The sequence below is a fragment of the Hipposideros armiger genome, unplaced genomic scaffold (assembly GCF_001890085.2).
Source record: "Hipposideros armiger isolate ML-2016 unplaced genomic scaffold, ASM189008v1 scaffold_1490, whole genome shotgun sequence".
Taxonomy (NCBI): domain Eukaryota; kingdom Metazoa; phylum Chordata; class Mammalia; order Chiroptera; family Hipposideridae; genus Hipposideros; species Hipposideros armiger.
The window spans coordinates 19,038-43,457 of NW_017732840.1; the positions used below are offsets into that span (position 1 = coordinate 19,038).

Genomic DNA, 24,420 nt, shown 5'->3' on the forward strand with positions numbered 1-24,420 from the left:
TGCATGTGTGTGTACATGTGTGTGTGAGCCCTGGCTCTGCATGCATAGTGTTTGTATGGTGTCAGGCTTTGGGGTGTTGTTGGGCTCTATTCACAAGCATCCTTGGAGCTTTCCACAGGGTTTGAAAGACGGAAGGAAGGAGAAATGAAACAGTGACTGCCCTTTGGTTTCAACCTCAGTGTGAACCTCCCTGAGTACCCAGAGCTGAGCAGGGGAGGTTTGGAGGGATGGAAGTGTCTAAGAGACAATGTGCTGCGCTCTCACACCTTTTGGCCCCTGCCAAGCTTGGCATCAGAGCTGTGATTCCCAACTGGAGCTAGTCCCAACTGCTGGCTTCCAGAGTGGCAGGATAGGGACGAGTGGGACTCACCCTAAGTCACGCAGCAGTTCAGGGAAAAAGGAGTACTAGAGCAGAACCCCACTTTCCCCAGCAGGTCAGGCCAGGCTTTCATTTAGCTTCCTACCTAGGTGACCTTGTCTCTATATTGGGAACTCACGCTTTGCCACCATGGCTTCCCTTCTCTCTAAGGATGAAACCTGAGGCCAGACTGTGATACCTGGGCATCACAATCTGGCCCCTGCCTGCTTCTTGGGCCCTGGACCCACGCCAGCCTCTCTCTGTGACTCCAAGACCAAAGCTGGTTCCTTCAGGACTTGCCATTCCGTTTTCTAGGAACACCTCCCCCCAGGTCTTTATGGCTGGCTCCTTCCACCACTGGGGTCTCAGGGTAGGTGCCACTTCCTCAAAGAGGCCCTCCCTGGCTCCAGGCTAAATTTGCTCTCCCAGTGTCCTCACCCACATCCCTTTGTCTTGTCTGCTTCCCAGCACTCTTTACTTTCTAGAAGGATCTTGTTTACTGCCTTAATTATCACTTGTCCCCTTCCAGTATGAAGTGAGCACCATCTCGTCAATGCTACATGCCTGACCCCTTGGACAGAACCTGGCACCAAGTGGCCTCTAACAGATATTTAGGATTAGATTACCTAGGTCTTTGCCAAATCCAGACTGCTTGAACCCTCCGAAGGGAGCAGCCACATCAGTCTTGTTGTATGTGTTGATAAACACGGTGCCTGCCTCCAGCTTGTCACTGACATATAAGGCCTTGCCGATGTCCCTGGTGAAGACTCCAGAGGCCAGACCAAATTCTGTGGCATTGGCCCGAGACAGCACAGTGTCCACGTCACTGCAGGGAAAATCCAGGAAGAAGTTGGTGAAGGAGAATTGGGCAGCAGCCCTGGACTTGGGAGTCAGAGAGACCTGCACCTCCCCCAAAGGGGAGCTTGGCCCCCTCCAAGTTCCCCATCATTCAGGACCTTCTGAGGAGAAATGTTCCAGCCCTACAGCAAGAGTAGAGATGACAGGGCAACAGAGAGAAGAGGACAGAGTTAAAGAGAGGAGAAAGAGCAGAGTAGAATTTGCACACAGATGGCCACAAGGACCCTTTGGGTTATCAAGGGCGAGCCCCTCACTTTACAGACAGGGTGATGGGAGCCCAGAAGGAGGCAAGTGGGGTCCCCACAACACATGGAAAGGTACATGCACTGAGTATTCCCCAGGGAGCCACCTCTGGGACATCCCTGCTTCAGACATCATGGGCTTGAAGACTTAGCACAATATTTGCTTGGAAGATGGCAAATTATTCTAATAAAAATCAGCATGTAGTGATAATTTTGATATTATTTTGACAGTTGGAAGTATAGTGTATTAGGTTGAAGTGCCATTTTGTCATCTTCTCAAAGGTTCTATTCTGAAAACTAATAGTCCATAAAAATAGTTGTGGTAGATCGGTATGGCCACAGAGTCCAATTCCTCTTCTTTTGAACTCAGGTTGGTCTTGTAACTTGCTGGATCAACAGGACATGATGAAAGTTAGGTCTGGGCTTTCTGAGGCTGATCAATGGATCTTGAAGAGCCTTGAAGCTTGCACTCAGCCTCTGTGGGGGAGCCGGGTGCAGAGCAGAGACCCTGAGGCTGCCATGGGGCAGAGAACCTGTAAGGTGGCCCAGAGCCCACTGGAAGACAGCCATTCCAGATGTCCTGACTAGGGCCAGACATGGCACAGAGCAGAGGCAGGGTGGACCCATCAAACCCTAACTAAATTGTATATTCATTAGTGAAATAAATAACTATTGCTATTCCAAGCCACTGTGTTTTGGGGTAGTTTATTACACATCAGTAGACAATTAGGAAAGATACCAACACACTAAGAGAGACATCCAGAGACACAAAGGACACTCACAGTGGAACCCAAAGCCCTGCCAGTCCCCTGGGGCTCTCCTCCTCTTAGTGGTTGATGAGGACTTAGCAGGCAGACAGGTTTTAGCCACAGCCCCCACCCCATCTGGGTTCTTCTTCTGTCCCCAAAGCTCATGTGAAGTCCCCAGTAACACCTGGGAAAGAATCAGGCTCTTGAGAGACATAGGCAGGATTCCCTACCCGTTGGCAAACCGAGAGATGATCATGATGGGCCCAAAGGACTCCTCCTTGGCTATGAACATGTGGTCCTCCACGTCCGTGAAAACAGTTGGCTGGAAAAAGAAACCTGGGGAGGAGACAGAGGTCCGTGGCATTCAAGAAAGCCATCCTCCAGTAGTCCAGCCTCTCCCTGTCCATGTTGGGTCCCACCAGCCACCATGCACACATCTCACTTCAACAATGCAATTCGTGACATCTGTGTGGTAGATGCCATATACTGTGGGTGGCTTTCCTGCCCTAGACATATGAGTTCATGTGAGCCTCACAACCCTTTCAGTTAAATGCTGCTGAGGAAAATGAGGCTTAGAGTTGGTCTGTAACAGAGCTGACATTTGGATCCAAGTCTGTCCAAGGCCAATGCCGAAGCTCAAGATCACAAAAAAGACTTGAGTTTTTCTAAAAACCTATCTGGATTCTTTGGGTGGTGCAGCCTCCTCCCAGATGGCTCGCCATTGGCCCCTGGGCGTGGTGATGAGGAGGAGCCTTGGAAAGGACCTCCCAGGACTGCCTCCCTTCTTCCTTTTCTTCCGCCCTGCTCTGGGCCCCACCACCAGCACTGCATGCCCAGGCTCCCGCGTCCTCTGGTCCAGTTGGGTTTGGCCACTAGGAGGCAGCACCCATCCTACAGTTCTGCCCTCACTAGGTCCCAGGAATTCTGCTCCCTCCTTTTTTCCCTCAGGTCAGGTGGTGATAGTGAGGGTTCCCCACTGTTCCTAGTTCCTTGGTGCTGCATCCCCAAATTGCTCTTTGAACAATGCCTTCATTTCACTCTCTCCCATAAGCCCCTGAACTCTGGCCTCATGGAACCCCCAGTCAAGTGGCAGCTGTGAAAGCGGTAGGCAGACAGTGGCAGTACAGTGGCTATAGAACTCTGTCGAGGTATGAGGGTCCAGGAGCACCTGTGACACAGTGATGGCCTCTGCCTGGCTGTCATTTGAGCTGGATAATGAGTTCACCAGGTGGGGAAACCAGGGAGGTGTTCACTAAGCAGAGAAATGGCAAGTGCACAGAGAGCAATAAAACAAGAATCATGTTCAGAGGGAGAGTTGAGCATGGCCAGAGTACGGTCAAAGGCAAGCAAGTTAGACACATCAAGAAAGACCCCTGGTGGGAAGTTAAGAAGTTTGAGCTTGCTGTTGCAGGATGATGGGTCATAATGAAATTGTTCCAACATTAGGGGAGACATAACCAAACCTCTGACAACTGCATAAGTAAAGGATTAGCAGAGTTCAATGGGTCCTGCAGGAAGCCACCATGACTGTCCAGGCAAGACAAGATTCGAAGAGTTGGCCCTATGGTGACATGGATACAGGAGAGGCAAGAAAGATTTCTAGATTTCAGAGCTTTAAGTAAATAATTAAGAGTATGGGGGTCAAGAAAAGAGAGGAGTCTAGAATTTGTTCTTCTGTCCTTTATTCCATCACATTAACTCAGGCTTGGTATGAGGCTTGGAGCTGGCACGAAGGACCTAACAGTGTAGCGGAGACATATGGCTCCTGTCCCCCTGGTGCAGGCAGTCTAATGGGGAAGCAGCTCAAATAATCCATACCTGCCACTCCCGCTCTTCTGGCTCTGCTGACTTGATGAAATGGAAGATTCTAGAGAGGCAGTTGTGTATGTCTGGGGTCAGGTTGGGTCTGGGGACACTGTGATGATGTGATGGATTTGGTACCTTTGAAGGACCTGGGGGACATGTAGGTGGAGGTGTCTGGGTATTCAGGAGTTTTGAGTGAGGAGGGGCCTTGGGGACAGATATTTGGGAGGGTCTAAGACATTGCATAGGGTTAGACCCTCCAGGAAAAGTGTCTAACATAAGGAGTGCTCAAACTCAGGACAGACCTGGGGATATACCCTCATTTAAGAGACAAGTGGAAAGGGCCGGCCGAGTGGCTCAGTTGGTTAAGAGCTCACTCAAGAGTTTGAGCTCTGAGCAACAGCGGTTCAATGCCTGGCCCGAGCTGAGCAGCTGCTGAGCTGCCAACAGGTGGCAGGATGGCTCAGCTTAAAAAAAAAGAGAGACAAGTGGAGAAGGAGCTCCCAGTAGAGGAACTGCTGAGAAATTCTGGTGAAAGGTAGGAAAGCCATGGAATCCAGGGCCATGGAACCCATGGGAAGAAAGAAGGTCAAGGTTGTGGTGATGTTAGTGGCAAGTCAGAGTCCACTGCAATACAGATTAAGCCAGCACTGACTATGCTTTCAGCCCTGGTGCCTTCACCTTGCCAGACCCACACCTGGTCTGGCAGGTGTCCAAATAACCAAGGTCACTTCATCCAAGGTACCTCCAGTTAGAGCTGGGTAAAAGACCACAGGCCATGCTACCTCCTGCCTCAGTTTACCCAAGTGGGCCAGGAGTGCTCCAAGTTACCTGGTCGAGGGACTTGATTCCCACCACAGACCAGCGTGGCCCCTTCTTTCACACCACGCTGGCAATACTCTATCAGTTTCCGCAGGTGGGCTTGGTGATTCTGTGGCCCATGGTTGGTGTCCCGGTCTAGAGGGTTGCCAATCTTCATCTTCCTCACCTCTTCTACCTGTGGAAAGTCCTTCCAGTCAGGTCTCAGTCAGGTGCCACAGTTTCTGACTTTGCTCATCACCTGACCTCCCCTCCCACATTTGCATTTTTGGTGACTAACCACTGGCTCCTGAAGAAAGTGCACGTGTCAGTTTCTGGCACTCAGGGAGTTCCATATTCTGGTTCCCAACCTGCCTTCCAGGCTGAAACCAAAATGTATGTTACATATAAGGAAACCTGGACCTAGTGTCAGATGCACTGGGAAACGCGATTGTGCAGGGATATAGTGAGTGAAAAAAAGAAGCAGGTGTATGTGTGAGTGGGGGAAATCGGGGCGGGGGGAGCACACGGTGTGTCTTTAGACTGGTGCTGCACCCAGCTTCACAGACTAAGAAGCTGAAAGAAGGCTTGTCCAGGGACTCCAAGATATGGGATGAGGGTGGGGGAGTGGGGAAATACCAGTCCTGGTGCAATGTCCTGGTGACAAGTGGGACAGACACTGAGTGGAGTGGAGGGGCCTGGGCCTTGAGTCCACTCACCCTTGCCCCTACTTCTTCTGCTTGCTTCAGAACCCAGCTTGAAGGCCCCCTCCTCCAGGAAGCCCTCCCCATTGCCTTGGCCAACATACAAAAAGATCTAGGCTTTGCTGCCTAGAGTTGGCCTGGGTTTCCTCAAGGGATGTTCCAGATTTTATCTGATGATTCTGGGGCTGGGATGGGGAAAGTCAGAAAAGATCTGGGTATGGGATGCTGTGCTATGAAAAGGAATGTATGTGAACATAACCAGTGGGTGGCAGACGTCAGGTATTCAGGGCTCCAGGCTAGAGCCAGCCGATCCTGTTTTTGTTACCTCCCTCCTGTGTTCCTTCCTTGGTTTCCTAAGACCAAACAAGGTCAGCTCTGCCCTCATTGTAGCTGCAGTAAGGCCTCCTCCTTCGTGGCTAGGGCCACTGAGCTCCTGGGCAGGCTCCACATACCTAGCCAGGACTAATAAGATGCAGGAGAAACTCAAACTTCCCCACCCCCTGACCCCAGAGCCACCCTCTGCCCTCTTACCAGGGCCCCTTAGCTCTCCTGACTGTCCTGAAGGGTCCCCAAACTGGCACCAAGTTGCGCTTTGCTCCCCTCTCTGCTCCAGCTTGGCCACCCAACTGCTCCCCTGTCTCCCCAGGCCACCAAGAACAACCTTGCTGAGTCTCCTGAATGCTCAGCTTACTCCCTGTATTTGGGATTCCGAGCCCTGCCTCTTCCAGTGGAGTTGAATGAGCTCCAAGAGGCCTTTACACTTTCAGTCTCACTCCTGGGAGTCCGGGAACAGGCCCTGCATGTGCCTGGGCACAAACTTCAGAATGAAGGACTGAGGGAACAGAAACAAGCCACTCAGAGCAGCCACCAAGTGCTCCAGCTGACCTGGCAACTCACCGCAGATGTGTGAGCAAGTTCAGGTGAACTTGGACTGGTGTCCACATTGTCAACCCACAGGACTGTGGGCTGTGCAAAAAGTTGTTATCCCTAGCCACTAGTTTTTGGAGTAGTTTGTTACACGGAAAACAGTTACACTCCCTTATAGAAAATCTGTTTCCTATTTTCATATCCTGCCTTTCATATTTTTAACCATTATTCAAGATCTTCTTCTCCAGAAACTCCTTCCTAACAGTCACTCTACCCTGTCCCCAGACCCACTCTCATCGCTTTGGCTTCCTAAATATAGTTTGTTTAAATTTTCGCATGGAGGTTATGCCCCCAGCACCCCCTCTCATATCCACTGGTTTTGGATTTTGCTCTCCATGACATGAAGGGGAAGGGAGATAATGCTTGAAGCTGAGCCAGAGCTTCCCAAACCCTGCGACCACTGAATGGATCAGGGATGGAACAGAGACTCTGTCACACCCGTCATGTCCTTCCCCACAGCTTTTTACAACAGAGTTGGTGGGGAAAACGTGATTTCCCTGTCTGGATCCACGTTGTCAAATGTAGGAGATGCTGTCAGAAACCTGCTTCATCCCCTTTACTTGTGAGCACACACCCTGCAGCAGTTGTGAGAGGTGGCTGCTGACAGGTTCCAGGAGCTGACAGGAGGTGTCCTCCTCTAGCCAGTGGACAGGCCATAGTCAACAACAGTTGACAAGGGACAAAAGCCTGGTCCCCTGACTCTAAGGGTACAACTGAATGGTGTCATTCGTGTTCCAGAGCTCCTGTCCGTGGTCAGGCCAAGGCTGGATGTCACCTGAGACCAAGTCCTCAGTCCCTGTTCTCTCCTGGTCCCTCACATCTTCCAGGTTTCACCTGAGAGCTCACCCTTAGTAAGCTACATGAATTCCTGGCTTAGGCTCCACTGCAGGGACCTGACCTAACTAAGACAGGCCCTTTTAAGTTATGTCAATTTGAGCTGCAGGGTTGCTATTTCTTGCTACTATAATAAAACTCAGTGAAGACTTGATACAGCTCCTCGAGGGTTCCCCGCCCCAGGTGAATGATGCCTGACTCCACCTGGCCCAAGCCCCCGCAGCCCAGGTGACTAACCTGGTGCACCAGCAGCTCTGAGACCCTGTGGCAGAACTTACCACCTTCTGTACAAACTGGTCGTGGATTGAGTCCTCTACAAAAAGCCGGCCTGCTGCAATGCAGTTCTCGCCTTTGTTGAAGAAGACAGAGCTCATCCCCTTTGGTAAACCGACAAGAATGCTGGATTATAGCCACTGTGATGGGCACCGGTGCCCCACTCCCACTGGGCCCTGGTACCCCCTTGTATAGGAAAAGGGAGGAATGCACATGTCCTGACTTCCTAAGGAGGGCAAGCCCAGACAGTGCAGGACACATGTACGCCACTCATTCCTTAATCACTTCAAGAGGACAGGCGAAGGGTGACCTGCCCCTAGGGGACAAGGCCTGTGTCCATGTTGCAGAGAGTGGAGGACAAGAGGGAGTGAAGCAGGGTGAGCATGAAGGCCCCACCCATGGAGCAGTCTCCCTAGGGTGACTCAAAAGGGGTCAGAGCCCACATCCTTGGAGCTGAGCCTGGAAAGCCTGTTAGCAAAGAGCAGGGAATAGAGAGTGGGCAAAGGCAGGCAGTCTTGGAAGGGACAGGGTGCCAGCTCAGGCTGGAGGGAACTGGCAGGAGTCCAGAATAAATGTGCTCTAAGGCTTTATGGACTTGGGGAACCTTATGTAGGGGCTGGGGAAGGAGAGAAAGCCTGGCTGCTCTTGGTCAAGCCTGGTTCTCCTGAAAGCTGGACCTGCACCACCCAGTGTCATGGTCGGGGCCTTCGGTCCAGCAGCGTCAGCCTCAGCTCCAGGGCCAAGACCCTTGGGCTGATGGACTGGCTGCCCTTGGTTTCCCCATCTAGTGAGACTGGACTCCCTTTCATGTCCATGCTGGGTGTCACATCATCCTTCAAAGCACAGCAGGACTTAGATGGGGTAGGGATATATCTGGGCACCTGGATGAACAGGGCTTTACTGGTTTGCTCCCATAGGAGTGGATAGGGGCCTGAAGCATAACAGTAGTTCTAATGTAAGAACAACTGATACACAGCTCCTGCCATGTGCAGCCACTGTTCTAAGTCCTTCAGACATAGTAGCTTATGATCCCCATATCAACCATAGGAGGTAGGTATACTAATCTTCCCATCCTATAGGTGAGATTATGGAGCCCCAGAAAGGTTAAGGAACTTGCCCAAGACTTCCCAGTGAGTCAGTGGTAGAGCTAGGCAAGTGTGGACATGGCCCAAGGTTGAGGGGTTTCACTGTTGGTAGGGTTGTGCCCAAGTGTCCAGGGTTTTGCTTTGCTTTTCTACATAGGAAAGGTTGCAGTGTCGATTTCAGAATGTTTCCCAATCCATGAAGCTGACTCCAGTTATTCTTACAGTTATGAAACTTCTTGGGAAGGCGGTTTTAGAGGGCACATGTCATTCCTTGTCCCAAGACTCTTTCCTGCCAGTCTACAAGGTCTGCCAATTAAGTTCACGAACTTGCCACCATTGGCAGCACTGTACAAACAGCTCTATAAAGTTTCATAATCCTGGTTTATCAGTGTCTTACAGCTGTGTTTGTGTCGACATGTGGCGGTGTCTTGCTGAGTGGTGTTCATTATTGTTGTTGCGTGTTTTTGTGTGCTATTGCGAGAATGTCTGAGCTTGAATTAGAGCAATGAACAAACATTAAATTTCTTGTTGAACTTGGCAAGAGTGGAAGTTAAATCAGGAACATGTTGTCCAAGTTTATGGGGATAATGCCATGAAGAAAATGGCAGTGTACAAATGGATTAAATGTTTTTCTGAGGGGAGAGAATGCGTCACTGATGAAGAGAAGTCAGGGAAGCCAGTAATGTGCAGAATCAACAAAAGCATTGCAAAAATTCTTTGAATTGTGCATCAAAATCATCAGCTGACTGAAAAGCATAGCAGACTCAGTAGACATTGATAGAGAAACGGGAAATTCTTAGCTGAAAATCTTGGCATGAGAAAGCTGTGTGCAAAAATGGACCAAAGGAGTTCACTAGTGAACAAAAGCAAAGGAGAGTCAAAGTTTGCCAAGACCTTTTGGAGAGGCAAGACAATGTTTCTGGGCCATGTTATCACTGGTGGTGAAACATGGGTTTATCAATATGACCCTGAAACAAAGCATCAAAGTGCACAATGGAAGTCAGCCAATTCTCCACGACCAAAAAAGTTCTGTCAGTCCAAATCAAGAGTCAAAACAATGTTGCTAACCTTTTTTGATATCTGAGGGATTATTCATTATGAATTTGTACTAACTGGACAAACAGTTAACCAAGTTTACTATTTGGAAGTGCTGAAAAAGCTGCATGAAAGAGTTAGACAATAATGACCTGAACTTTTCGCCAACAATTCATGGCTCTTGCATCATGACAATGCACTAGCTCACACAGCACTGTCTGCGAGGGAGTTTTTAGGCAGTAAACAAATAACTGTATGGGGACACCCTCCCTACTTACCTGATCTGGCCCCCAGTGACTTCTTTCTTTACCCGAAGATAAAGGAAATATTGAAAGGAAGACATTTGGATGACATTTAGGACATTAAGGGTAATACGACAACAGCTCTGATGGCCTTTCCAGAAAAAGAGTTCCAAAATATCTTTGAAGGGTGGACTAGGTACTGGTGTTGGTGCATAGCTTCCCAAGGGGAGTACTTCAAAGGTGACCGTAGTGATATTCAGCAATGAGGTATGTAGTGCTTTTTCTAGGATGAGTTTGCAAATCTAATTGTCAGAACTCATATGCTTGTGATGACACTACAGTCTAGGCTAAATGTGTGAGTCTGACTGTAGAATCAGAGAAAGCCTCCTGCTGTCCCACTCCCACTGACCTCCCCCCAGGCTGGCCCTCACCATCTGCACAGCCTTGCTGAGATCACAGTCAGCAAAGATGATGAGGGGCGACTTCCCACCGAGCTCCAGGGACACCTTCTTCACGTTACCCAGGGCACAGCTGAAAGAAACAGTGTTGGTGGGGTTGGGTCCATGGGAGATAGGGACACAGGGCTCTAGGTGGAGGGGTCCAAGGGCAACTCCAAAGCATGCTTTACTTGAAAGAGCAAGCAAGGGTTGGAGGGAGCCCCATATGAGACCAAGCCCAGTGACTTCCCACCCCACACTTACCAGCTACTCCCTCTCACCTTCCCTCACTCACTGGCTTCCCACTATGTCTCCTCCAACAGCCAACCGCACCCTACCTCAGGGCCTTGCTCTCACTGTCCCCCTCCTAGTCACTCCTTCTTCAGAGTTCCCCACAACTCATTCCTCACCTCTCAGGCTTCTGCTCCGAAGTCCCTTGTTAAGGTGCCTGCCCTAACAGCTCCTTATAAAACGTATGCTCCTGTGTACCATGGTGCATTTGTCTGACCCCACCCACCAGAGCCTAAGCCCCAGCAGGGCACTGGCATTTGTCTGGTCATGTAGGCAGTGTTCAATAAATGTCGAACCAATAGGTCAATACAGAAGCACCCCCTAGGTGGGGCAGCTGCAGTGCCATAGGGGCTTCGCACCTCAGATTTTTAGTGATGGGTGCAAACAGAGAGTAGCTGGGGGTCCTGTGCACACTGTATTAGTGGAAACAAAATGGACTTATTGATACTACCCTCAAAAGGACACTCAGTGGACTGGGCACAGGGTGGGGGATTCCTTGTTCAGGATTGACTTCAGGAGGAGGGCTCCCCTGTTTCAGGAACCAGCTACAGGGGCTTGGAGAGGATCCAGGAAAACAGCAGCTGCAGAGCCATGGAATGCTGCCCACCCAAACCCTCTTTCCCTGGAGTCCTTAGAGTGGACATTTCCCAAGACTTTTTCCTCTGGACTTTGTGCACACATGTTCAGATGTGAATTTCACCTACATACCACAGGGGAGACTGGCCAGCTTTTGAATCAGAAGAGGTAAATAAACTGTTGTGACTACTTGCAGTTACATCCCCTGCTCTGTCATCTGTCTGTTCATCCATGAGTTCATTGCTATCTCCAGACTTCCCCTCTTCAACCCCAAGGCTTTCTCCACTGCACTCAAAATGAATCACAGCAGCCCCACCTGGCTCACTCACAGGCTGCGACATCAGCCTCTACTGACCCTAAAGACATAATCCACCAACCACATTGGCCGTGGCTTCTGACCCAAAAGTGGATGTCACATAAAGCCACTGAAATCGGCACAAGTGTGGTGCCCATTTGAGGAAGTGGTCACAGCCCAGGCTGTTTTAGAGGGAGTGTGCAGGGCTGAGGAGTGTGAACCCCAACTTGTGGGCCACAAAAAGGCCTGTGGAGTGTGGGGTAAGGGGCTGCAGTAGTGTCCCAGGGAGAAAGAGCATTGCTCTGCATTAGGAGCTACAATAAAGAGACATTGTTTTAATATAAGAGAAGCCTTTCTCCCTGTGGAATTGTCATGCCATAGTTGGACTCCCCACACATGTGACCCTTGGAGCAGAGACAGAAATGGGTGGTCATGTATCCTTAGAGATCCTGTAAGTCAGCAGGCTTAGAAGAACCCTCAGATGCTTTCTATTTGCACTCATCACTCAAAGTGCAGATACCCAAGACCTACCCCAGAAATTCAGCTTCAGTGGGGTGGGGCTTAGGCATCTGGTGATTGTCTTGGAGCAGCCAGGGCTGTGAGCTGCTGCCCTGGGATTTGGCCCTGTCTACCTCTCCAAGCTCATCAGCTACACAGACCGGAATTACTGAGCCTATAAACTACCTTGATTGAACTGGTGGGGAAACTGAGGCCTGGAAGGGTCAGGGCTTGACCCAGGTCACATCATGAATTAGTGACAGAGCCTGGAACACAACCCCAGTCAGTTTCGGTTTGAGGCCAAAGTAGAAGGAATAAGAGTTAGAGGATGTCTTAGATCAGTGCCCTCCATTAGAATAGAACAAAACCCTCAATACTAGCCATATATGTAATGGCTTTTTTCTAGTCGCCATACTAAGGAAAAAAAAAACTAAAGAGAAACTGGTGAAATTAATTCTAATACATTTAATTTAACCCAATTAATAAAAAAATATTATCATTTCAACTTGTAACCAATATAAAAAATTATTAATGAGATGCTTTATTTTGTGTACTACACTTTGAAAATCTGGTGTGTCTTTTACATTCCCAGCACAACTCAATTCAGAGCCGCTCCATTCTAAGCACGCAGCAGCCACACATGGCTCTAGCACCTCACTGGTCCAAGTGAGCTCCACAGAGCAGCCACCACCGGCCTTACCAAGGGCTTGTCACACACTTGAAATAACCTGCATTGACCCAGCCTCCAGGAACCGCAGCACTCACAGAGGCTTGAGAAGCTGGATCGAGCACACACACAGCACTGTCCATATCTAGAAGCTGTGACCAGAGCCACAGATTCTGGGGCAGTGGTGGCCTCTCTCACATACCCCAACCGCTTACCTTTTCATGATGTGCTTTCCCACCTCTGTGGAGCCTGTGAATCCAATTTTCCGCACATCAGGGTGGTCTGAGAGTCTCTGGCCAACCAATGAGCCTGTGGATGGGAGTAGGCGGGAGAGTCAAGGTGGCCTCCATGGTGCTGGGGTGGGGAGGCATTAGTCCCATTACCCCTCACATGTCCACCCCAAGGCCAGAGCCCTGGGATGTGTCCTGCGTTCCTGGTGCCACTGGGCCTTGTTCCCTGTTAAGGACAGAACTGTATTTCCTCAAAATCCATATTGCATAGATACGGATGTGAGTAAAACCGACTCCATCTCTGTGTCCTGGATTTCATTTCATTTTTCTTCCATGCTGTGACCTTTGACCAACCTCACTGTCCTTAGTAAGCACATCAAAGCTTTCTAGTTGATGACTATCTGTGTTCCTTAAAATGTAGCCATAAATATGTTTGTTAGTAACAGCTGAATGGCATCACAACCGAGATAAGTATCAAACCGGTAATAGTATCGATTACAAACAATCATCGATCACAAGACTATCAGGAGGTATGGTCCCTGGTGCTATTTCATTCTTTGTCCCTTTGTCCTGTCAGTCATTAGTACCCAAGTTATACTATAACAAAAAAAAAAGTACGGTAACAGCGGTCTGTTAGTGGAGAATAATCTGAGCAGAATTGTTGGGTCATCTCCTCCACTCCAACCTAGTCTTCCTGTAAATAAATTACCCTATAATAAATCGTTATATTCTATGGAGTTGCCTGCTTTGTTTGTTGGTCTTGAGATATCTTCTTGTTATGGTGGCCATTACACCTTTGCCCCACCATCAGACATATGTTGAAGCCCTGATGCCTCAGATGTGACTGACTGTATTTGGAAACAGCGTTTTTAAAGAGGAAATTAAGGTAGAATGAGGTCATTATCCAATCCAATCAGGGTCATTATCTCTAAAGCATCCCAGTAATCTGATTGGGATCCTTATAAGAAGAGCAGATTATACAGATACATGTAGAGGAAAGGTCCTGTGAAAACAAAGGGAGAACAGAGCCATCTGCAAGCCAAGACAGAGGTCTCAGAAGGAACCAACCCTGCTTACACTTTGATCTTGGATTTACGGTCTCCAATACTGTGGGAAATAAATATCTGTTGCTTAAGGCTCCCCAGTCATGGTATTTGTTACAGCAGCCCAAGCAAACTCATACAATCTGCATGTGGCTTTCAACATATCAAGGTAGACACCAAGGGTACAGGCACCCAGACTTCCAGCTCTTCCAGGGTTGCCAACAGAGACTCAAGGATTGCCTGGCCTGGCTGTGGAGACAAGTGTTGCCCAAGCATCACAGACTCCAAAAGGCCTTCATTAGGGTTGCAGCCTGACCAGGAGAGCCCCAGGCATGGAGATCCTAGGTGTGGAGGCACAGGTGTGTAGAGCCCGCGCATTCGCTGCTCCACCTGTTTGGAATGATTGGCACCTTACCTGCCTCTTACTCCATAGCCTTTTCATTTCACCCCAAGCCCTGCACATACCCTGCCCACCAAGGTGGTTAGTTCCTCTTCACCTTTCAGATCTCTTTTTTTTTTTTTTGTAGAGGGCAGTGTCACTGGCCCTCACATGTGGGATCTGAACCAGGGCCCTCTGGTGTCCCAAGCCAGCTCCCAACCATCGCGCCACTCGGCCGGCCCCTCAGATCTCCTTTTCAATGAGGCTTCGTCATCATCTCTCCCCAAATGTAATCTCTCGCTGCTTATGTCTCTTTCCTCTTTTGGCTTCGGACTCTCTATTCTCCTAATTTGTCTCCTACTTCTCTGACTGCTCTTTTTCCATCCCCTTTGCTCTTCTTCTACCCAACTTTAAAATACCCAGCGCCTCTCGCTCTATCCTGGGCCCCCCTTTGCTCTTCTCAAGTCACACCATCACAGCTGCTCTCACCCTGGCTCACCTTTTCAAATGCCATCCTCAGGCACATCATCCTCTCCATCTGTATCTCCAAGCCAAGCTCCTCTGAAATACAGATCCATTTATCACTCCTCTGTCTGCTCAGAACCTCCACGTGAATGTCTCACAGCCTCTCAAATTCAATATACTTGAAACTGAACTCTTAATTTTTCCCCAGACGCACTCTTCCTCCAGGTTCTCTATTTCAGTAAATAACCTCTCCTTGCAGCCAGTTGTTTAAGCCAAGAAACTGAGAGTTGATCTTGACACATTCCTGCCCCACCCCATCAATCACCCAGTCTTGGGCTCCTTCACCCACCCAGTGGCTCCATCTCTACTGCTCCCCTGCCTCTGAGCTTATAAAACTGCATGTGCCTAGGTGTACCTGTGAAGGTTCCATTTCAGAAGGTTGGCAGTGGGACAGTTGCTTTAAATATATATACCACAGACTGGTACCCAAAATATACAAAGAACTCTTAGAACTCAATAATAAGAAAACAAAGTACCCAATTTAAAAAATTAGCAAAAGACCTGAATAGACACCTCAGCAAAGAATATATACAGGTGACAAACATATGAAAAGATGCTTCACATCATATGTCATCAAGGAAATGCAAATTAAAACAAAACTTAGATACTACTACACATCTATGAGAATAGTTAAAATCCAAAATATTAACAACTCATTCACTGCTGGTGGGAATGCAAAATGGAATAAGCACTGTGGAAGATAGTTAGGCAGTTTCTTACAAAACTAAAGATACTCAACATACCATAAAACAAACTCGCTCCCTGGTATTTAACCAAATGAGCTGAAAAGTTATATTCACACAAAACCCTGCATACAGATGTTTATAGCAGCTTTATTTACAATTGCCAAAACTTGGAAGCAACCAAGTGGCTTTCAGTAGGTGAATGGATAAATAATCCGTGGCACATCCAGACAATGGAATATTATTCAGCACTAAAAAGAATGAGCTATCAAGCCACAAAAAGAGAGCAGGGAACCTTAAATGCATATCACTAAGTGAAAGTAGCCAATGTGAATGGCTACATATTGTGTGATTCCAACTATATTACATTCTGGAAAAAACTATCAAGACAGTGAGATTGGCAGCCAGGGGTTGGGGGAAGGGAGAAATGATTAAGTGGAACACAGAAGATTTTTAGGGTAGTGAAACTATTCCATATGATACTACAATGGTGTATATGTCTCATTATACATTTATCATAGGATATACGAGTACAACACCAAGAGTGAATCCTGAAGTAACTTTGGACTCTGGGTGATAATGATGCATCAATTTAGCTTTGTCAGTTGTAAGAGATGTACCATCTGATGCAGGATGTTTATAATGAAGGACACTGCACATGCTTGGGGACAAGGGGCATATGGGAACTCTCTATACTGTCCATTCAATTTTGCTGTGAACCTGAAATTGCTTTGAAAAATATAATGTCTATTTAGTAATAATAATAATAATAATAATAATAATAATAATAATAATGTCACTATTTTAGGCTATCCAAGAAATATTTACAAGAAGGTATTACATATCAGATCACAAAGAAATTCTCCATTTTAGAAAGAAGAATTTTTATAGGCTATTATGGGTTGGATTGTGTCCTTAAAATATTCATATGTTGATGTCCTAACACCCTACCTCAGAATGTGACCTTATTTAGATATAAGGTTGTTGCAGATGTAATTAGTTAAATGATGTCCCTAGAGTGTATTCAAATCCAAAAAGACTGATGCCCTTATAAAAAGGGGAAATTTGGACACAGACACAGACACACACACAGAAAATATGCCATGTAAAGATCAAGGCAGACATCAGGGTGATGCTTCTATAAGTTAAAAAGAGGTAAGGGAGGCTTCTTTCTTGGAGAGTTTAGAGGAAGCAGAGCTCTGCCAACACCTTGATCTTAGACTTCCAGTCTCTAGAACTGTGAGACTGAATTTCTGCTGTTAAGCCACCTAGTTTGTGGTGCTTTGTTATGGCAGCCCCAGAAAACTAAAATGCAGGCTATATTCTCTGATCATGACATAGGTAATAAAACTAGAATGTAAGAACAAAATTTTAGACCAAAAAAATTATTTGAAAATTAAAAAAAAAATCTCCTGATTTACTGGGTCAAAGAGGAGATCAAATATACAATTATATATTACTTAATAATAAAAACATGAATACAATATATTCAAAAGTTATAAGGTAGGAGTACACTTCTGGAAAGCAAGCATGAGGAGCCCGGTGGGCAATTTCCCAGGGATACAACCATAGCTGGTGAAAATCATTTAAATAACAGCCACTTAAATTCTCTAGAAATTTTCCTAGGGGGATACAGCTAATAGATAAACATTTATTCAAGGAAATCTACTAAATCTCAGTAAGAACAGTGAGAATCGGCGGCACTTGAACTTGAGCCATTCTCTCGCTTCATATCTCCCCTCTCCCTCCATCTTGCTAGAAGCTCTATTCCAGGCAGGTGTGGCCAGGAAGACAGGGCCTCCTCTCTTCCAGCAACAAGTCCAGGGATATGGAATCTCACCAGGAGGAGCAGGCAATCAGCTTTCCTCATCTCCTCCAACTCTGAGTTTCAAAGGTTCAGTTCTTGTTGAGTATGTCTTCCACCCAGCCCCCACTCAAAAGGTGTAGGCTCTACTATAGATGAAGCAGGCTGGGTCTACTGGGACCTCATTCACCTATCCCAGCTCCCTCAGAGGAACCAGCACCTGAGGTAGTGTCTCGGAGATTTTGGCCAAGGGGAGAAGCTTTCGGTAAGGACAGAGAGCTCCAAAACACTTCGCAAAGGAACTGACTTTATTCAAAACAATGACAGCAATAAGGTAAACCACAGGTCAGTTAGTTTAGCAGAGAGAACCAGGGAAGAGCCCTTCTGGCTAAGAACCTCAAAGGCTGGCCTAGAAAACTACCCCTGTGAAGGGGCCCAAATCTAATTGGATCAGATTAGAGAGCAATTTGTGCCTTGGAGCACTGCTGAAAACAATAGGACAACCATTCTGCAGTAGTGGAGCTGAACAGCTGGGTGTGATGCCAAAGGAGGCAGACAGCTTAACAGAGAAACCAGGGAAAAGACAGCCAATGAGAGACCTGCCAAAGCTGCTTCATCCTAGGGTGATGTGCATGCCCAAGGCTGTGCTCTCTGAGGGATGATATCACCAGCTAATACTACAGGGAAAATAAGCTTCACTTAACTGGTCTAGCCAAGTCACAAAACAAATCAACAGGCAAATAAAAACAAGCTCTGGAAAGGGAGGAAGGGAATCAGTATCCAGAGTTGGTACAATATATTATGTAAATATCCAGTTTTTAACCAAAAAATTATGAGGCATGCAAGGAAACAGGAAAGTGTGAAACAGGAAAAAATAAGCGCAGGCAGTATAAACTGACCGTGAGAGGGCCCAGATGTCATACTTAACAGACAGACTTCAAAGCCGCCATTATAAATATGTTGAAAGAACTAAACGAAACAGTGCTTAAAGGAAGCTGTGATGACAGTGTCTCACTGTCACCTTGCAGCTGCCGGTTAAATGCTCCTGCGCACTGATCCTTTGAAGTCATAAGGGAGTGTCTTGGAATGCTGAGACCCGAGGGAGTGATCTCGGTAAAACTTCCTTATCCGGTGGTCTGGGAATGCTGAGGCCACCCGGGGGATCATAAGCATGTGTGAAAGCATAACTCTTGCTTGATCACAATGAGTTTCGGTGAAGCAGCTGCCGGTCTAATTGAATCAATTAACTGGGTATAGATATTCAAATTGACCTCTTTGTGACCATTGTAAATAAAAGCTTTATGCCCTCCAGTACCAGGGCTCGCTCTCTCTCTCGGTCTGCAGAGACTAGACCCCTGGCCTGCAGAAACTCTACTTTTGACTCTCAGTGATTTCTTAACCCATTCCAGCCCCTCCTCGAGCCTCCCAGCCCTTGTCACGCTGGACATGATATCTCACCAATTAAAAAAGGACCAGGTAGAAATTATGGAACTGAAAAGTACAATAACTGAAATGAAAAATTCAGTAGAGGGACTCAACAAGTACTTTGAACTGGGAGAATAAAGAATCAGTGAATTTGAGCATAGTGATTATGCAATCTAAAGAACGGGGAGAAAAAAGAATGAAAAGAAAAAATGAAGAAAGCCTCAGAGTAAAGTAGGAAAGCATTATATACACCAACATATTCATAATAGGAGTACCAGAAGGAGAGGAGAACGAAGCAGGGGAAAGAATTAGAATAAATAATGGCCAAAAATTTCCCAAATTTGATGAAAAGCATTAATCTACACATCCATGAAGCTTAATGAATTCTATGTAAAATAAATGCAGAGATACACACCCAGATAATCATAGTAAAAATGGTGAAAGATAAAAAGAAAATTTTGAAAGCAGCAAGAGAAAAATGACTCATTAACCCGCAGACTTCTCATCAGAAACAACAGGGGGGCCTCCTCCTCCACCATCAGGTTGGTCATCCCACCCACTCCGCAGCCAGTTGTTCCACACCTGCCAAGGCACATCATGCAGCAGGCCCTGTTCTGACCAAGTGCATCTCCAGCTTCCTGGAGCCCAGGCTCCCCCACATGCCCATGCCCCCATCCATAGCCCTTACCAGATCCTGGAAGGATGTTGATTACACCCTTGGGAATGCCAGCCTTCAAGGTCAGCTCTGCAAACTTCAAGGCTGTGAGTGGGGTCACCTAAGGAGGTAGGACAGAGGACTGGGTCAGGAGGGATTGGGAAGTGGGACTCTGCCATCCTCTCCGAGCAGCATAGGTCGCAAGCAGGGAGAGGCAGCTATGGCAGGAAGACCCCTGGGTGAAGCCATGTTCATGCCTCACCATAGCAGATACCACCAACTCAGCCAGCTTCTCACACAGCTCCCACTGGAAGCCTGGGAACAAGGGCATGCTAACCTCAGGTACCTTTCTAGCACCTTTTCCTGGCAGGGCTCTAGCCCCTCTGCCAGGCCTGGGTCCTTTCCTGCCTATTCATTCCTGCCTCCCATTTACACTTAGCCCTCAGGGAGTGCAGAGTCCCAAGGACTGCCCAGCAGGGCCTCCTACTCAGAAGGCTGCAGGGCACACCCATTCCCTGTCCCCTCAGAAAAACTGGCTTCCTCCTCTGGCTGTGGTGCTGACTTAGTTGTCTACCTGCTGGCCTCTGGCAGCACCTCAGCCCAGGGAGGACCTAGAGCTACAGGGTCCAACTCTGATGTGGATGACTGCCCCACTGCTGGAAGCCACGCCCTGCCCTTGACCAACCAACAATTGGTCTCCTTCTGGGAAGAGGGAATACATTTCTGGCCCAGGTAACTTTCTTTGCCAAGGTAAGCCTGTGCCCCACCCACAGCTAGGCCTCAGGATGAGCGGCTAAATCTGTGGTGTGTTTGCCCTGGGAGTGGGGTCCAGGTGTTCCTAAAGGCAACAGGCTAGTGGGGATCTTCCAGGGACAATTGTCTTGACCTGCTAGCAGGTCCCCACACACATACAAAAAGGCGGAGGTTAGGGGTCATTTCAGGGGGTTGTTGTAATGCTTAAATAAGCAAATGCATGTAAATTACTATTAATTTGTTATATACATTAAAATGCTCAAGGAGGCCTAACTCCAAGCACTATAATATTATAAATATCAACTATCATTATTGTTTTTTATTATTATGTTAATACCCGGAGGGACAAATTGCCCCCGAAGAAACAGGGATTGGGGTACTTCCTGGGAACACTATCCAGAGCCACATTCTGGAGCATTCGTCTTCAGTTCCTAACCCTCCTAGGGGCAGGCAGGGGAGGGGCTGTTTTGCCAATGCACAGGTGAAGAAGCTGAGGCTCATGAAGGGCGTGGGGTGTCCTCACCCCTGGGGGACCCTGCTCAGGCCCTCCCAGCCTGCATGAGCAACCCCTGACATCCCACCTCTATGCCCTCTCTATGAGGGGCTGGGGCAGTGGAGGCATAAATCCCACTGTTCACCCCACTTCCCTCCAGGACTTTGGTTTCTAAAGCCAAATAGGCAACCAGGGCACCAGCTTTACTAATAGACCACTGCAGACTGTCTCAGAGCACAGGGCCAGGGCCAGGGGCACCAAGTAGGGTTTCTGATCCCCGAAATCTGGGGTGCTGGCATATGTGAGGAAATCCCTGACTCTGCTCATCAGGCAGATGCAAACACAAGCAGTTATCCTTTCTCAGCCACTCCGTGGCTGAAAGAACATGAAGTCTTCTTACGGCTGGCACTATTGCATGCCAGCCCTGCTCACTGTGAGCGCGGCCCACAGTAGACTGGTCCTCATCAGCAGTCCCCTTCCTCCCTTGAAGAGAAACCAGGGTTGGCATGGGCAAAGGGCCCAAAAGACCATCTCACCCCTTCCTTACAGGATCCTTCTCCATACCCTCTATAACCCACAGGCCCTGCCTTCACCCACCTGGGCAGGCTTGATCACCACTGTGTTCCCAGCAGCCAGGCAAGCAGCGGTCTTCCAGGAGAGCATCATCAGGGGGTAGTTCCAGGGGATGACAATGCCACAGACCCTGCCATACAGAAAAAGCAGGCCTTCATCTCTCCACTCAGCCTGGGTGCCCACAGTGGACCTGCCAGCTTCTTCCTTTCTCCCAGGACTGCTATCCACTACAAAGTCAAGTTTCCTGATATGGCACCAAAGGTCCTGCGGAAGGCAGCTCCTGCCTGCCTTCCTGGGCCCTGACGGGGCAGTGTATCCAGTCTGGCAGGAGTCCCTCTTTCCAGCAGGGCATGATGGCATGGGACACTGGACAGTTTCTGATGGCAACTATGAGGCCAGTCTAGGGACACAGTTTGGTAGGATGTAGCACCAGAAAATCAGAGAAGTGATAGCAGGCAGCCATGGATAAGAACCTTGGCAACTAGCAGGGTCTGGGAGAGGGTCTGAGGTCACATGGCAGGCTTGGGGGACACGCACAGGATCCAGGGACAAGTGGGCCAGGAGGACGTGGGAGAGGATACTCCTGGGTGTGAGGCCAGGGCTCAGTTCTGTGGAGAGGAGAAGCATGGAGTCAGCCTAGGAGGCCTGAGAAGGTTTGCCTGCTTTGCATTAAGAGGTGGCACCCAGTGTAGTGCTACCCCTCAGTTGAAGAGAAAGCCTCTGTCAGGGTAGTGTGTTCGTGGAGAGGAGGTTGCCCCACAGTCCCGGGGGACCTGATGACAACACTCGTGGTCCCAGCAGGCATGTTGCCATACCTTCTTCTGTCCCATGTAAAATGGGGCCATAACAGCACCTCTCTGCATGAGTGTCAGATAATTAGAGGAGCTAGTGAATGCAAGAGCCACGTGCTGACTATACAACTATTGGTTTCATCATCATCAGTATCTTCATGACCACCATGACCATCAGAAATTGCTCCCAAAAAGATGACTGCTTAGTGGAACCTAGGCAATTGGACAGCGTGTGCAAAAACCCAGGGCATGATGGGTAGTGAGGAGCCACAGAGAGTGCAGACAGGCAGAGTGGGAGGGAGGTGGGGGCTGGGCACGTGCAAAGGCTGGCTTAGTGGCCCCCACATCATTCTGGGAGTGATGGGGCGTGCTGAGGAGTTAGGAGAGTCATCTTCTCACGCCATGTACACTCAGCAGAATAAAAGAGAAAAGACTGGTGTAGGGACCAGAGTGAGTGTTCCCAGGGAAGTGGTGAGGTCATCAGGAAGAGAAAGGGCTGGGTTGTGGGGGACTCCAGAGAAGAAAAGATGTCAGAGAAGTAAGTCCCACTGTCATGGGCTGACTTGTGCCTTGCCCCCTATTCATAGGTTGAAGCCCTAATTTCAGAACCTCAGTATTTGGAAATAAGGTTGTGGCAGATATAATTAGTCAAGATCAGGTCTTATTGAAGTAGGCTGGGTGCCTAACCCAATATGACTGCTGTCCTTATGAAGAGAACACCAAGTGAAGACACAGACATACACACAGGGAGAACTCCATGTGAACATGAAGACAGAGTCAGGCTACACCACAGATTGCAAGAGAACCACCAGCAGCTAGGGAGAGGCCTGGAGCACATTCTCCCGTATGACATTGGAAGGAACCAACCCTGCCAATGACACCTTGATCTGGGACTTTCACCCCCAGAATGCTAAGACAACCAGTGTGTTGTTTGAGCCTCCTAGATCTTTGTTACGGCGGCCCCAGCAAACTCCTACACTTGCCAACCCCCTGGGACTGGGGGGGTCTACAGAGCGGACCTTGACATGGGGTCAAAGCTAGCAGGCGCATGGGACACAGGGGCGGGATGAATACGTCACTGACCAAGCTGTGGTGAGACCGCTCTTTCATTAGCCTCTGGGCCTCGTTTATTCCTGATGACCTTTCTTAGTGGGGAACCTTATGGCTTTGGCTCCCCCAGTATTGAGGCCCGCCCCTCCCAGCCACAGCCCTGCTGTGCTCCACATCCTCAGGCACTGCAATGCGGTGACTCCTGCCTGTTCCAGTGTTCTGTCCAGTGTGCCTGGATGATGGGAAGTGACACCCTTTTCTCACTAAAGAGAGCTCCTTGGCACCGGGAGAGGTTGGGCCAATGTATAACTAAGTGAGGGGTGAGGCAGCTATGGCCTCACTCTTAAGGTCACTGGGGCACTAGCCAGGGGAGTTGGTTGTGCACATTGGTTGGAGCCACTGCCCTGTCCTTCTGAAAACATTTTTGGAATGCTCTGAGTGTGCCCTAAGAGTGCAGCAGCATCAGTTTGGGTGGCATGTGCCATAAAGAGAACAAAATGAAATTGCAGATTAGAGAGTAGGCCAATTTGGTGCACTGGTCTAGAGGAGGAGGTTGCCACACAGCTGACAACTGGATGACCAGCAGCTGAGGGACTGAAGGCTGGGGGAGGTGTTGGTGTGAATATACAGAGGGCAGCATGGGTGTAGAGGGACCCAGGGTTCACGAGGAGGCCAGCAGGGCTAAACACAGTGAAGGGGTGGCGTCAGGGACATCAGGATCCCAGTGAGCATATGGTCAAAGTCAGGAGTTTGATTTCATTTCAGCTGCACTGGGAGCTACTGGAAGACACCGAGAGGAGCAGTGAGATGGCCAAACATAACTTTTCTAACATTTTCTGAACATCACAAAGAGCTGACCTTTGCTCTTTCTCCGCACCAGGTAAGCATTCTCCTCCTCTCCCCATAGCTTAAGCTGTCTGGCCTGGCCTGGGGATCCCCTGCCCTGGAGCCTGTGCCACCTGCCCCCAGCCTCACCCCCTCCCTGTGGACTGAAGGAGACGTTTTCCCGCACCCACAGCCCACCCTCCCCGACAGCCCACCCTCCCCGACAGGAACCTCCCTCACCAGCAGGCCTGTCCTTCAGCATCTGGTTTGTCCATCTGTACTCAGTGTTACCGACCCAAGTGACATTTGAGTACACACTCTTTACAAAACACTCCCACATTCCCGATGAAGCTGAGGGCCTTTGGCCACCATCTGCGGGGATGTGAGGCTCCTGCTGGTGGACCACAGCTTCCCCTCTGTGAGGGGTACGGAGCGGGTGGGAATGACCAAAAGGTGCTGACCGAGGCAGGGCCTGTGTCCCAGGCAACTCTCCTCCCTCCCAAGGTCACCCCTGGCCAG

The 24,420-nt window shown here is 48.8% G+C and overlaps 1 protein-coding gene across 1 annotated transcript in view; it reads right to left on the reverse strand.

Annotated features, from left to right (window-relative positions):
- Positions 1 to 943: 943 nt before the first annotated feature.
- Positions 944 to 24,420, reverse strand: part of ALDH1L1 (aldehyde dehydrogenase 1 family member L1) — a 115,307-nt gene continuing 91,830 nt past the window's right edge. Inside the window, exons 14-21 of the mRNA XM_019634079.1 lie at positions 21,260 to 21,365; positions 19,450 to 19,537; positions 12,888 to 12,981; positions 10,340 to 10,439; positions 7,552 to 7,650; positions 4,842 to 5,007; positions 2,438 to 2,543; positions 944 to 1,184 (exon numbers count right to left, since the gene is read on the reverse strand). Coding sequence (XP_019489624.1) covers positions 959 to 1,184; positions 2,438 to 2,543; positions 4,842 to 5,007; positions 7,552 to 7,650; positions 10,340 to 10,439; positions 12,888 to 12,981; positions 19,450 to 19,537; positions 21,260 to 21,365 — 985 coding nt within the window. The 3' untranslated portion in view covers positions 944 to 958. The remainder of the gene's footprint in view (positions 1,185 to 2,437; positions 2,544 to 4,841; positions 5,008 to 7,551; positions 7,651 to 10,339; positions 10,440 to 12,887; positions 12,982 to 19,449; positions 19,538 to 21,259; positions 21,366 to 24,420) is intronic.